The sequence below is a fragment of the Hippocampus bargibanti genome, linkage group LG05 (assembly GCF_051943395.1).
Source record: "Hippocampus bargibanti isolate YZ-2025 linkage group LG05, ASM5194339v1, whole genome shotgun sequence".
In the NCBI taxonomy this organism is placed as follows: domain Eukaryota; kingdom Metazoa; phylum Chordata; class Actinopteri; order Syngnathiformes; family Syngnathidae; genus Hippocampus; species Hippocampus bargibanti.
Genome location: NC_142738.1, coordinates 12,694,084 through 12,709,361, shown reverse-complemented (window position 1 = coordinate 12,709,361; position 15,278 = coordinate 12,694,084). Strand labels below are relative to the sequence as shown.

At 41.4% G+C, this 15,278-nt stretch overlaps 2 protein-coding genes across 12 annotated transcripts in view; both read right to left on the bottom strand.

The window, feature by feature from the left end:
* Positions 1–11,041, bottom strand: part of LOC148897972 (plasmanylethanolamine desaturase 1-like) — a 70,136-nt gene extending 59,095 nt beyond the window's left edge. For 3 of the 7 annotated variants that reach the window (XR_016115011.1, XM_088996655.1, XM_088996657.1), the window contains exon 1: positions 10,402–11,025. Coding sequence is in view for 6 of the 7 variants with exons in the window: in XM_088996655.1 (XP_088852781.1) it covers positions 10,402–11,017 (616 nt within the window). In the remaining variant the exon portion in view is untranslated. Of the gene's footprint in view, positions 1–10,401 lie in introns of all 7 variants that reach the window. The other 4 variants (XM_088996656.1, XM_088996654.1, XM_088996659.1 and 1 more) reach the window with 4 other exon arrangements.
* Positions 11,042–14,276: 3,235 nt separating this feature from the next.
* Positions 14,277–15,278, bottom strand: part of znf423 (zinc finger protein 423) — a 146,827-nt gene continuing 145,825 nt past the window's right edge. For 2 of the 5 annotated variants that reach the window (XM_088996641.1, XM_088996640.1), the window contains one exon: positions 14,278–15,249. Coding sequence is in view for 1 of the 5 variants with exons in the window: in XM_088996643.1 (XP_088852769.1) it covers positions 15,220–15,249 (30 nt within the window). In the remaining 4 variants the exon portion in view is untranslated. Of the gene's footprint in view, positions 15,250–15,278 lie in introns of all 5 variants that reach the window. The other 3 variants (XM_088996639.1, XM_088996644.1, XM_088996643.1) reach the window with 3 other exon arrangements.

Genomic DNA, 15,278 nt, shown 5'->3' with positions numbered 1-15,278 from the left:
CCAAGACCACACACGGCTATTGTGCGCCTCGAGGGCACGATGAAACTCCGTAGGAAGAGGAGGTGGGGCTTGCTCGGTGCAGCGTGGCTCTTCAACCCCTCAGGAGGATGGGGGAAGAGGGAAGGCGGAGAAGGAAAGAGGGGAAGGAGTCGAAGGATAGAAAAGCGACAGAGACAAACGGAGACGTCTCCAGCTGTTTGTCCATCCAGGCTGTATCGTAATGAGGCCGCATTCGACTCGATGGAGCGTCTCGGCCGCCTCATCTAACGTGTCCAAAATCTAACAAGGCAAACTGCTATTTAGATTTACCTCCTGCCAGTGCCAAGACGAAGCCAAACATCTGAGCGCATAACAGTGTGGCGCTGCCTTAAATGGACTCTTTGGCATTTGAAATTGGGCCTGTTTAGTTGTCTTTTACAGACACTTGTCAGCATGTGGGAAGCATTTTTACTTTTAAGTTTGCCTTAAAATGTCCTGGTGGCATTGTTATCGTGGATGAGCACGTCCTCTGCCTTTGGCCTGCTGGGCCCTTTGACAGCAAGCACCAAAACAAATGTCTTTTTGACTCTACCTGCTCAAAAAATGAACATTCACACTCAATGAGTGAAGCTTAAAACACAATTCATTTAATAAAAAAGAAAATGGGCAACATTCGACATTTTTTCGGCCTTTTCAAGTACAGAGCATAATTACCAAATATTACTTTGAACAACCAGGGTTCGGACATTGAGAGGGTGACCTCCTACAAGTACCTGTTACTCTGAACAATAAACTGGACTACAAACACGGATGCCCTAATCAAAAAGGGACAGAGTCGCCTCTTCCTACTCAGGAAACTGAGGTCTTTGGGGGTTCAGGGGTCACTCCTAAAGACTTTCTATGACTCTGTGGTGGCTTCAGCCATCCATGATGGAATTGTCTACTGGTCAGGCAGCATCACCACCCGGGACAGGAAAAGACTGGAGCACCTTGTCAAGAGGGCCAGTTCTGTCCTGGGCTGCTCGCTGGACTCTGTGGAGGTGGGCAACAGACGGACGCTACCGAAACTAAAAGCTATGATGGACAGCCCCTTCCACCACCTCCTGCCCACCCTGACAGCACTGGGTAGCTCCTTCAGCCAGACACTATTACACCCGCGCTGCAAGAAGGAGAGGTACCGCCGCCCGTTCCTACTGACTGCTGTCAGGCTTTGCAATTCTCAGTGATCACATGTGAAAAAAAAGTGACCCTTGTAAATATGGGTTGATGCAATACACCTACATATATCAATATGCCTTTCTTTATACTTGCACGATATACAGTTTTTTAATGAAACAGTTTTGCACATTTACATTTGACATTTTTTATTCTGCTATGCTTAGAATATATTGTTTTCTATCCTTTCACCCCCCCACCCCATCCCCTTTCAAATTGCTGTGGTGGACCGCAAAGTTCCCCATTGTGGGACGCATAAAGGTTTTCTGATTCTGATTACATGGGGTGTGCTTTTTTTAATTTATTTATTCAATGCCATTCACGAATGGGAATTGAAAATATAACGTTGAGCGTCATTCCCGAATTTGTTCGGGTTTTGTTTTTTCATGCTTGGGTGCCGATAAAGCGCTTGTCAAACGTCTGGCAATGTTTTTCACCTTCCACAAGGGGCAGCATTTCAATTTTTCCATGTTAGCCCTTTGTTCCACTTGAGATGTTGTTAAAGCGCTATATACGCTAAATCAATACTCCAGACCCATATACAGTGGGACCTCGGTTTACAAACCCCTTGGCTTACGAACTTTTCGGTTTACGAATGTTACATTTATGAACATTTTACCTTGGCATACGAACTATTTTTCGGGATACACACGGAGTGGCCAGAATGAGTGATGTGTCATTCGTGAACGAGCCCGTTCTCCAAACAAGGAAATGGCAGGAAATGACTTTTTTTTGTCCTCTATTCCCTGCCCCCAGTCGTTGGTTAAAGCCACGTGATTGGTCAAGAACGCAGCAGTGTGTGTGTGTGTGGGGGGGGGGGTTAAACATTAAAGAGACAGGCAGACAGAGAGAGTGTGAGTAAACATACACACACACACACGAAAGGGAGAGGACAGAGCTTGAAACAAAAAAACAAAAGTGAAAAAAAGTAAAATGGGGAGAAAATGGATAGAAAACAGTGAAATTTGGACCCATTTCAACTTTGATAGTTCAAAAGCATAGTGTAAACTGGAAGGTTAAATATCCCATCAATCAGGCTCCACAAATAACCCGCACCCGCAGATCACAATTGGTGAAGAACTAGATACAATTATCACAGAGAAAGCACCTACAAGGAATCGTTCCTCAAGATGGTGAAAGAAGCCTATGTTCTGAAGGAAGTAAATACATCTCGTTAGCCATTTTAACATTGAAGGGTGAACATTAAAATAGTGAGTTAATAAGAAATGGTGCTTTGTTTCAAGTGGATGGATCAGGGAGGAGAGGTGGAATGTGTGTCGGAGTTCTGTTTTTGCAGGCACTAAGGGGTCGAGGGGTCAGCTGGTCCGTGTCACCCAAGGAAGTAGAAAAGTTACGACTTAACCGACAATGCACGAAGGAGGTGAAAGGTTACGACCTGACCAAGGCGGAAGGAAGGAGGTGAAGGGATACAACATAAACCAACGCTATCTTGACAAAGGCAACTGCAACCGTCTCCACAACACCCCACCAAAAGGATGACGACATCAGAGGAGAGGGATCCAATCAACTGCTGATTTCTTTGTTTGCCAAATTTGAATATGCATATGGTACACCTTTAAATCTGGGCTCCTCAGTCTTGGTCTTTGTCTTTCGTCTCTCTAACTGATTTGGGGCACACGAATATTTTCTGTGTCAGGGAGCTGAGACCCAGAATTCTGCATTAGATCAATTTGTTAGGAATAAATCATCTGTGAGTAACTTGCCGGCTTCTTTGGTGATCTCTCTCACAACGAACATGCCAATTGTTAGGTTATAACGTTGCGCAATAAGGTAAATATTTAATTCCGTTCATAATATTTACAATTTTAATGATAACCGTAAAATGCTAATATTAGCTTGTAATATTTTAACCTAACAGTTCCTATGTTCAAGTGTTTAATGCTGAGGAAACCGGACACTCCATTTCATCAGGACATTAACGACCATCACAAAGGTAAATAAAATGACTTTATTGGAGTAGAGTTTATTTCTTTAATCATAATACTATAGCACATTTATTATACATAAAATAAGGTATATTTTGTGTTGTTTTAAGGCGTAGAAAATACGAAAGTACAACATTATGTATGTATGTAGTTTATGGGGACCTGGGAACGGATTATTCTCATTTTAATGGTTTCCTATGGGAAATTATTTTTCGGATACACACTTTTTGCCTTATACACTCTGTCTGGGAACCAATTAAGTTCGTAAGCCATGGTCCCACTGTAATTTAGAAATTTACCCTTTTTTTTCTGATGAAAGAAGAGAGTCTAAGGCAGGGGTGCTCATTACGTCGATCGCGATCTACTGGTCGATCGCGGAGGTAGTACTGGTCGATCGCAGCGTGACAGTAAAAAAGCATTTGTCAGCCTATCAAACATCCCATCACTTGATTGACATACAGGGCAACCATTCAGATGACAACTGAATTTTTACCTTTAGATTGCCGTGCATGCGTAAACAACGGCGCTAAATGCAGCAAAATTTACAAGCTAGTCAGCGAATTACCTCAGATTTTTGCCTTGCTAAAACATATGGTGATCAAAATGAGTGAGAAAGCGGGACCAAGTAAGGGGGCAAAACATATTACTTTCATACGGAATGGGAAAATGTGGAGCGCCATTTTCGGACTGTTCATTGAAAATGCGACATTGACTTCCCGCCGAAAAGCAGAACGGTGGACGAACTAAAATCCCAGTTGTCCGGACAGCAGTCATTTTTCACTTAACATACTTCAAAAGCGAAAGTCGCCACCGAAGCATCTTTCCGGGTGAGTCACGCCATCGTTAAAAACAATGAGTCCTTCCAAGACGGAGAGATGGTAAAAAAAGCATTCGTTGAAGCTGACTCCTTGTTCAGAGACTTGGACAGTTCTGTAACTTACTCACACAGGAAAAGTACCCCAACTTGAGGAAATGTGCTACCTCCTTGACTGCATTATTCGGCTCCACTTATTCATGTGAGTCAGCCTTTTCCTACATGAAGATCATTAAGTCCAAATACCGTTCCACCATGAATGATGAACATTTGGAAATGTGCTTGAGGCTGGCTGACAGCAGCTACTGTCCGGACTATGCATCCCTGGCTGATTCAATTCAGTGCAAGTCATCAAAGTAAACTCAGGTAATTACAAAAAAATGTTAATAGTTATTTATTATGTTATGTATATGTAGTTATTATGTGTGTTGTGCAATATTGTTTTATTCAGTTATGCAAGGTACATCAACATACATTGTACATACAAAGAATCCTTAAAACATTTCAAAAGAATTATGTTTTGCATTTTTGTCGTGGGTAGATCATTTTGACTTGGTAGTTTTTGTAAGTAGCTTGTATGCTGAAAAAGTGTGAGCACCCCTGGTCTAAGGTTTCATACGCTGCATTGAATGTTTATGTAGTCTTAAAGGGCAACCGACGTCTCCGGACAAGTTGTGTCCATAATTTGTAAAATGGCTTCAAATGACTTCTACTGAGCGTATTTTAATTTAAAAGATTCCACCGCATATAGCTATATTTTACGTTTTAAGACTCGCGCTGAATATTCAGGAAGTCTTGTTTTTGAGGTAGTGACGAGTCCGTACGCGACGTCACTAAAGGAACGCCCCTTACCGAAAAAAAAAGACGCATTGTAGCGGCCCTTCCATCACGTCAATGTATTTTGCTGTAATATTTGGTCCGGGGACCTCATGTTGGACCCAAAAGACGCCAGAACAGGGCTTCCAAGTTCCATATAAGAAAATTATTAGCCTGTGGAAATGGAGGTGGCCACAGGAGGTCGCCATTTTGTGCCTCTTTTTCGGTGAGAAATTTCCCCTCAACGTTGCCTCAAAATGACAGGGAATAACTTCTTTAATTGATTGCAAACATGTATGCTTTCCTCTTCAGAACTATTTGAATCATATTCATAACTGGATGTGTAGCAAAAAAGCATAATCTCCGAATCTGAAGCCATTGTTTTGATTCTCCAGTGATGCAAGACATCTTACAGTGACGTCACGAACTGGGGGCGGGACTTTCTGAAAATGCCCAATCCGCAGCTAAATTTTTTTTGCAGATTTTGGACACTTTAAGTCATTTTTATTATGCATTTGAATAAAAATATCATACTGTGTATTTTGGGTATTTTAGTTGCTATAAAACGTTTTTCTGATGTCAGTTAAGAAACAAAAAAGTGACGTCGGTTGTCCATTAAAACTCAATATCAGAATCAGAATCATCTTTATTGCCAAGTATGTAGAACACACAAGGAATTTGTTTCCGGTAGAACACGCTGCACTAGTATTGTCGTCAAAAAAAAACTGCTAAGTGGCACTATACAGTTCCATTTTGGCTACAGTAGGATTTTTCCGCGCCCTAGTTTGGATTCTTGCAGTGTGCAAGTCCTCGAGAGTGGGTAGGGCGGTGCCAATGATTTTTTCCGCCGTCCTAACTGTCCGTTGAAGTCGGATTTTGTCCATTTTTGTGGCGGCCCCGAACCAAACGGTGATGGAAGAACACAGGATGGATTCGATGACAGCCGTGTAGAAATGTTGCAGCACCTCCTGTGGCAGGCCATGCTTCTTTAGCAGCCTCAGGAAATACATTCTCTGTTGGGCCTTTTTCAGGATAGAGTTGGTGCTGACCTCCCACTTCATGTCCTGGGAGACTGTGATTCCCAGGAACTTGAAGGTCTCAACGGTTGACACAAGGCAGTTGGATAGTGTGAGGGGTAGCTGTGGTGATGGATGTTTCCTGAAGTCCACGATCATCATCATCATATTCTGTGTGTCCTGGAATTCAAGTGACAATGACAAAAACCTGGCACTGGAGTGGACATATTTTTGCACGTCTGACAGTGAATGAGTTAAGGGACAGAAGAAAAAAATTATCAAAGAGATGCTCGGACCATTAATAAATCAATTAATCCTTCTCCAACCAACCCATCAATTCAGAATCAGAATCAGAATCATCTTTATTGCCAAGTATGTAGAACACACAAGGAATTTGTTTCCGGTAGAACATGCTGCACTAGTATCGTTGTCAAAAAAAAAAAACTGCTAAGTGGCACTATACAGTTCCATTTTGGCTACTGTTGAAAGTGGCACTATACAATATAAATATATATTGTATATACTATACAATTAAATATATATCAGCCTCCCCTTTTTAATGGAGAATATTTGTAGTGTCAGGAAGCGATCCACATGTACGCTTGTCAGGATTATTTTTAACGTTTGGGCTCAGTGTGCTAACTAAGCGGCTGCTAAGTGAGAGCAGATAAAGTTGCTGGGACCCCAAATGCATGTGTGATCCGCTTAAGCATTAAAACACTAAACCGAGAGAGCAAACGTGCTGCTTTTAGGACAATCATGTCATGTATTTTGTTTTTCTAATTTCATTCCTTTCATAACTTTGCTCCTGTGAAATATAAATTTCTCCACTGCGAGACTAATAAAGGCAAATCCAATCCAATCACAGACAAGTTAGGATGGGTCCATTAGAACACCATTGACATTGAACAGCGCAAACATTTTTACAAGAATATTTCACAACTTGGATGATCGATAAAGCTTGCAAAATTAAAACAAGTAACTTTGGGTCGACCAAACTATATCCCCATATTAACACAACAATAGCATATCGATGAGAAGGTTTCTTCAGCCGTCATCTGGACAAAAGTGAAGGTTTCTGACGTTTCGCCTCCTATCCAAGAGGTATCACCGATACCGGTGGGAGTGGGGGTAATAGGCCAGTCGTTAGTCAGGAATGTAGGAACAATCAGTGGGGCCACAGGGAGGGGTCCTCTGCCCCCCCCCCAACCTGAGAGTAGGGACCTATCATAGCTGTGTCCGGCGCCACCAGGTCTGGACATTAGGGATATATAAATAGGGCCGATACGACCAGTCAGACTTTAGTTCACTGACAAAGCCTCTTGGATAGGAGGCGAAACGTCCGAAACCTTCACTTTTGTACAGATGACGGCTGAAGAAACCTTCTCATCGATGGACCACTCCTGTACGACTGAGAGCTTACACAGACGAAACAATAGCATATCTAAGCTTCAAGTGATTCAATGTTTTGGCAGTACTGTGTAATGATAAAGAGAAGTTGAAATTGTAAATGTTCACATCATCACACGGGAGAGCAGTCATCTCTATGATGTGAAGTCCCTGAATCAGTGGTTCTTAACCAGGGGTTTGGTGAATAGGTGTCAGGGGTTTGACGGAGCCTCTGCAATGGAGGTTAAAACACATCCAACTAAACACATTTTCACTGACTGCAGATGATCACATGACATTGCTTGCCCAATCAGTGCTTTGGGAAATTTAGTTCACTTAGTCATTTCCGTGTGACTGTCGTGATAGTACATCATGCAAGGTTCTTATTGCACCCAGTTTAAACAACATATACAGTTACCTATGCCTTGACAGTATTTACTTGTTTCTGGTTTTAATCAGTGGCGGAATGTCAAGACCTGTAAAGCCTTCTCTGCTGGCCTAACAATATCTGAATCATATACTGATATTAATTATATTTTGTCCATCTTAAATAATTTAATTGTCTTTCAGCTTCCTTTCATTAGTTTTTCCCTGTTGGCTGCTTCTAGATGTGTTTTCATATTTAAGCATTTAACCAATCACATTTCAGCCATCATTTGTTACCAGGGTGATAAATCTATCTGGATGCCTTCAAAATCCGTTCTGCGGGCCCTGGAACATCAAATCTGTTGAACTGTTGCTTTAACCAATCAGATTTTGAGTTGGCAACCAAAAAGGGGTACCTGCGCCTTCTTGCAGGCACTTGTCAATATCAGAGTTTTTGCAAACTAGTTAGTGACTAGCCAATCATCGTATCAATAGCCGTTGGTGATAAGTTCATCCTGGTCAGAGCTAGCACACTTTATCGGTAAAGAGCTGCATAAGCAAATATATTGTGTTGATTTAATAGCGGTTTTGTCAATCCACAATGGTTGAAGGAGGATAAGAAATTGATTTGGTTGCAGATTTACTGGAAAAGTAATTTTCAAGACAGACTTTTCAAGAAAAAATGGACATTATTAAGACAAGTCGGTCAGTTATTTCCTGGCTAATGGTACCCGCTAGTGGACTTGTAGTAAACCATACTACACTTTTTTTTCAGTTTTGGATAGATCTGAATGGTACTATGTCTGAGACGTGGCACTACTGAAGGCCTAGCAATGAAATCCACAGCCCGCCACTGGTTTCAAGATATGTGTTTTCAAGACATAAGTCTTGAAATTGGGAAAAAAAGATCACATTTTGCTTTTTCATTAATGAAGGTTTTTGTTTAATGTGCATTTGAACTGGTTGGTTTCAGTACAAGGTACAGTACAAGGTTGAGAACCACTGCCATGGAATGTGAGGTGGTAATCTTCCTCATTAGTCCCACCCGCAAGCAGAAATTATGGGGTTGATGGACTTGTACATGTATTGAGTGCGCTACCAAAAGGAGCAATGAGGCAGCGCTGCTTGCCCATTCGTCTGCGCCAAGATGAATAATTTTAAACCATTTTAGAATAGACTTGCTGAAATGTTTGGTCTGGTTTTGACTCGTCTCTCAAGTTTGTGTCTGCAATAACGCAACGATCAGTATAAACTGTAATCATGTGCTGTGAGCACATCAGGAAGTCATCAGTGGAAGTGGTAGTGATGATTCTTGTAATGGGAAAGGTGAGAGGAATGAGCAGTTTCAGAGTTTGTTTTGGTGATGGGGTGTCACGGCGACAGATGTTCAATAACATTGAGTCTTAAAAGGTCACATCAGACGATCATCTTGAGTTCAGTGAGTCAAGTGAAGGCCAGCCAAATGCCATAAGAGAAGGGGGAATGCTCTGGTGTTCTACATTAACATGACCGGAACATGATGTGGTTAAGGGCCAATTGGGTGATTTGGACCAGTGCAAACTTATGGAGCCGGTTGATGTCAGCCATTTCATTTATCAGGCTATAAGGTAAAAAAAATATGAACATGGTGTAGTTTAGATGAGGGAATTTTAATTAAACACATTTTACAAATCATTTCAAACCTATGAACATAAAGTGGAATGCGTCCCACAAAAACATCGAGAATCACCAACACAGAAGGGAGTACAAAATGTCAGCTAGTAAATTTACTGTATCTTAGCTGCAGTTCATGGTGCATTCCAGGAGCATTATTAGCTAAACAATAACAAAACATATGCATTTGTTTAAGAAGTAATTCAGGTCTGTCATCTGGTTAGCACTCGATGCAAACCTTGACTCAGTGGTCATTCTTGTCAAGCAGCATAAACGACTAGCCATCAGACTAGCCAATTGCAGGGCACAAAGGAACAACAATTCTCACTCCCACTCAGGGACAATTTAGAGTGTTCATTTAGCCTCCCATTTATGTTTTGGGAGGAAACCAAAGTACCCGGAGAAAAGCCGCATAGGCGAGAGCGGTGAAAGAATGCAAACTTCACAAAGGGAGGCCAGAGTGGGAATTGAAAACGTTTCCTCTGCCCTGGGAAGTCGACCTGCTCACCACTCGATGACCGAGCCACCCTTCAGTTGTATATATCGTATATATTTTTTTTATTTATATAATTCTCAATACATTGGGGGATGGGGTGGGATAGACATCATATCAGTCATACGCTTTGCCTTATGTTGGTTGTTTAAATTCATGTGCAGTGGTTTATTAAAAGGCCAAATAAGGATATATTTTTTTTTCACTGATTGTTATCCTTGTGTAATGCACACAGTTTTAACAAATAGAAAAAATAGTTTGTGTGGTCCTTGTATGAGAACGTCATTTTCTGTTTGACTTGTGGTACTTGCATGTTGTACAATTTCATTTTAAAAAGTAAGGTTAAAACTGCAAAGGTTTACAACAGTGTAGTATGACAAAACACTACTCCTGATTATCAAATAAAATTCTACTTCACTAGTCAAAGTAACAAAGTTTCACCTCACAAGTAACATGTCCAGTACAGTACTACTACCAGCATGCCAAAGGTGTCCTACTTGTGTGGAGAAATGGCATACTTAAGTTGAAAAAGAAGACACACATTCTGATAGTGTGCTAAATAGTTTGATGGAAGAGATCAATACTCGTGCTATGATGCATCATCCGTGGCCAACTCTGCAGACTAAGACCAAGATGCTCGGTGCTGGTGCACAATAGTGAGGCCTCCCCTCATCCATAAGCAATCAATAATTGACTCGGCACGTCGGTGCTCACCAGGAGAGTACAGCCGAGCCAGCTGCCGGGCTCCGGCGTGCTGCCGTCCCCAGCGTGGCGCCGCGCCGCGTGCGGCCGCCCCGTGCTCGTTGCCGTTCGGATCCTCCTCTGCCATGGACCGGTGCCTGATGTCGCTCTCGGAGAGCAGCGACGCCGCCATCGTAACAAGTAACGCCTCCCCTGTCGCTGTCGTCTTTTCAGCTCGCCCACACCATCGTGGGAGTGAGTCAAGAGCGGGCTTCGTGCAATTTTGGGCGAATTTTGTGGCGGGCAGAAGGCTCACTGCAGCCCGGTAGCGGCGAAGGCTCACTCGGTCCACCCGCGGCTGGCGTTTTGTCTGCTCTGTCAACCTGCCGCGCGATGCGTTGTTACGCGTGACAGCCGCGGACATGCGTGCCAAAAAAAAAAAAACAACTTTGACCCCACTCACAACAAACCGTGGCTTAAAGTGTTCCCATTTTAATACAAACACGTTTACTTCCAGTTCAAGGGTCACCGTAAGCAGGGATCGTCTGCATTTTGCCTTCGTGGTGAAAAGTGGTGAAAAAATGACATGCGCGCTTAATTGTAGACACGAGGGATATAAGCACGAGGTAATTGAGTCCCATTTGATCATTTTCTGCAGAAATGGGGTCGTGAATATGTAACCCGAGCCTTCAGTCGAGATATAGATAGATAATTAAGGTTAGATTTTGACAGGGAGGTACATGATTGGGAAGCACAATTGCTTCACAATGTTGCAGTATTTGGTTTGAAACGACCCGAATGGGGATTAAGCGGTCTGGAAAATAGCTGAATGGTTTGAAACCAAACTCAGGACTCAGACAGTTTCCTCTTTTGGCTGGTCAGGCTTTTTCCCACAAAACTGTGGATGTTCGCTTCGCTTCAATGAAATGTGAATGATTGTCTGTATTTGTCCAGTATTTGACGACCAGTGCAGGGTGTACCCATGCCCTTTCCCAGTCCCCCTTGACCCTAACAGCTCACAGTTAACAGAATTTGTAGACTCGTTGAATGATCACAAGGTGCCAAGTGTGTTTGTTTTGTTATATTTGATTTGGGGGAGGATCCTATTTGATTAAATAAGGTTACAAAATGCAAAGGGGGCCATTTTGTGGGTGTAGGAGAACAGAATGGTAGTCAGACACGACACCGTGGAGATGGTAAATAATGGTTTGTGACTTACAAATGTATAAAAGAGAAAACGAGAAGTATTCAATCAACTGTAATATACTGATACTGCTGTATGGATGTTGTTCCTTCTTGCAGAAATAGTAAATCATCTAAATAGACACGCTTCAGTACATTGATGGATGGCTTTAGCTGCAAAATCAATACGGTGTGCATATTTTTGCAGAGGGTTCCCTTTACTGCCAAACAGACCTACCACAGCATGCCATCAATAAATTCTGTTGACCCTTCTGTCCTTGTCATACATACTGTACATAGTCATTTGCATACTATGGAGGTTAGAAAACATGATTGCTACAAGGAAAATGCATTAAATTCAATCAGGTCCTGTGACTCCCCATGGCAAAATATGTCGCGTTGATCTACCAGAAGTGGATTTTTGTGCAAAACATCTACTGCGCAAATAGGTTGGTAACTTTGTTGTATGTTGTTGCCAACAGACCTGGAATGTTGAGCAGTGGAAATATTTCATTCACTCATACCTCATTGACATGGAGCCCATCCCAGCTGACTAAACGGAGAGGCGGACAGCCAATTGCAGGGCAATATGACAGACAACCATTCATACTAATGTGTAACAAGGATTCAAGACAATCGAGCTATTGAATATGTTGACATGCATATTGAAAAGTATATATAATAATTATTTAGAAAATCAACCTTAAAAGAATCTACTTCAATGTAATAAATATTTCCTTCTTTAGAAACATTCCTGTGTATGCGTCTGTGTAAGCTTTCAGTCGTACAGGAGTGGTCCATCGAGAAGGTTCCTTCAGCCGTCATCTGTACTTCTTTGAAGGTGTCGGACATTTCGCTTCTCATCCAAGAGGCAGGATTACTTCTACCGCAGATTGAGGCCTACTTTTGCGGTACACATGCACCTAAAAGCTAGCAACCATACATTTGACGACAGTGAGGTTAAAATATTAGCCAAAGAAAATAGATGGTTTGAAAGGGGAGTAAAATAAGCTATTTTCATAAAACAGCAAAACACTCACTAAATCGCCATGGTGGGGTGAGGTTTAATTTGGAACTTTCGTACAACAGACTTCTTAGGCAACATAGGCTTAGTTATGCTGATGAGGTGATATCAGAGCAAATGGGTCAATCAGGCAGGACAATAGAAGTATAACAGTGTAACCTCAGGGAATAGCCCTCTGCTCCCCCCAACCTGAGAGCAGGGACCGATCATAGCACAGTCCGGCACGCCATGTCTCGGCAGTAGGTGTTCTACTGGAAACAAATTCCTTGTGTGTTCTACATACTTGGCAATAAAGATGATTCTGATTCTGATATAGGGCCTCAACTACCAGCAAAAATTTTTAGTTTGCTGACGAAGCCTCTTGGATAAGAAGCGAAACGTCCGACACCTTCAAAGAAGTACAGATGACGGCTGAAGAAAACTTCTCATCGATTCCTGTGTATGGGACAAAGTGATGTACCTATAGTAGCCATTTTGCCCGGTAAAACAATATAATGGAGGAAGCTTGGCTTGCTAACAGTTGATAAAGATGAATTGCAACAGTGCGGCTGTCAACATCGAAGTATGCAGAGAGATTTTCACCTTTTAAACTGCATTTGAAAAGTTATCCAACGGCTCTTGCCGTCCTGCATTGGGTACTTCATTAGCAACTACCTGCTAGCTGACAGCTGCTAACACTGACAACAGGCCCATGATGTCAGTGTTTTTGTCAGTGTAATTAACTACTGTTTTTTTCACATCCAAATTAGAAATTGAACTTTATTTCAGGGTGACAAATTGATGTTTGCGGCAACATTTTATGAAAAAATGGTCTCCATCTAGCTAGCATCCAGTTAGGAGGCCAAGTCTAGTTTACCACCACGGCACATTGACGTCCATGTATGATTGTGTAAGATTCATTTTTTTAAGTTGGCCTTCAAACTGCTTTGGGAGGAGGTTACCTTCATGTGTAGCATGCACAATTGTTGCTGCGGCAAGCCTGACTTGTCTTCCCAGTGGGGAATAATAAATGTACGAATAAATCCGTGAGCCTTTTTTTGAATCGAGGAACTCAAATTATTGAACTCCAGAATTACAAGGCAGACATGCACACCATGAAACTAGCCCGCTGTGGTCAACTGTGTTTATGCTCGATGTAAGAATGCAGTAATGTAAACCCATGAGACAAAATGTAAACAACAGACAATACAATGCAAGGGAATTACTGGAGTTAATATTTAATATTTGTCTATAAAGCAGTGCCGCTTAATTATTTTGTATTATAACAACCCACCACCACCACAAACTCTCCACCGTGACTGTAAATAGCATCATTAGTTTAGAAAATTGTTGAAAGTACACCTCTGCATAACATTGTACCCTTATTATTCTGAAAGAAAACAACAGAAATATTAAATATCAATATTAAATAAATACATATTAATATTAAGTAAATATTAATATTATTAACATTGTATTATTATCAACATATTATTATCATCACAAAGTCACAGACGGAAGATTAGAAAATCATCAATTTGCCTGAAAAAGTAAAATAGAATAGACTAGTGAGGATCTGCTATTGCACTTTATTCTTGTACAGAATGTATATTAAAAAAAGGCAAAACATTGTTTGTAAATATCTGTTTATGACAAATGCAACGTTCATGTGTTTGAAAATGTTTTCAAATAATTAATTAATTATCATTGAACTCTATTAAAATGCATCCAACTGAATATTTCTGAAATGTAAGCAAATGAAGGTAACGTGCCCCCAAGTGGATGTGACCAAGACGATTGGAATAAAGTCACAACAGAATGTCTTTATTTCTCATGTATTTTTGTTTGTTTTAGTTTTTTTAAGCTTTGTTTTCTTTTTGTCCTTGCTATATTATTGCCATCTGGTTAATTCACATTTAAAGAGCAATAATTGCCCAGAAGCACTATATTGTTTTTTTTTTCTTCTTTTTTTCTGTTTTAGAGTATTAGAGGCCCCATAGAGACTGAAAAAAAGAAACATTTGCAATGTTTTCTGCTTTTTAATTTGTCGTTTGCCGTTCTTTCATAGTAATTACAAAAAGAGAAGAAAAAATATATATAACAATAATCATAGAAAGGAGATTTGGGGGAGGGAGGAACTTACAACTGGAGAACAGACAACCACAAGTACACGCCACGAGTACCTACTTAGGGCGAAAATGCAGAGACAGAAAAGATATGAAAGAAATTCAAAACGCAAATTGGACAAAAATGAGCACAGATGAATTTGAATACCAACGCAAGGAAGAGAACATTATTTTCAAGGAACTGTGAACATGATCCAAACAAAAGCTTTTTTGTTCTTTTCTTTTTTTGTCTCTGAAAAAAAATAATTACATGATAGCAGAGAATTTGGCAGGGTTGATTAAAAATACTGCACATAGAATACCTTGTTCACACCACTCATCTTGCTCATTCTGCTTGCCTTTCTTATTTAATAGCACATCCCATTAATATTCCTTTCCCCCCGCTGCCGCTAATAGCCACACCCAGTGGTGCGATCGTTACACTTTTACATGTGAGTGGCAAATGACACTTTGATTGGCTGTGATGTGGAGATGTAGTTCCCCCGCCGGCTCCGGGTCGGGGGCCCCGACTGAGCCGAGAGATCCTGCCGGGCCCCGGTCTCACTGCGCGTGCTGACTCAGTGTGTGGTTCTAGATGGGAGGGAGAGAGTCGACATGTG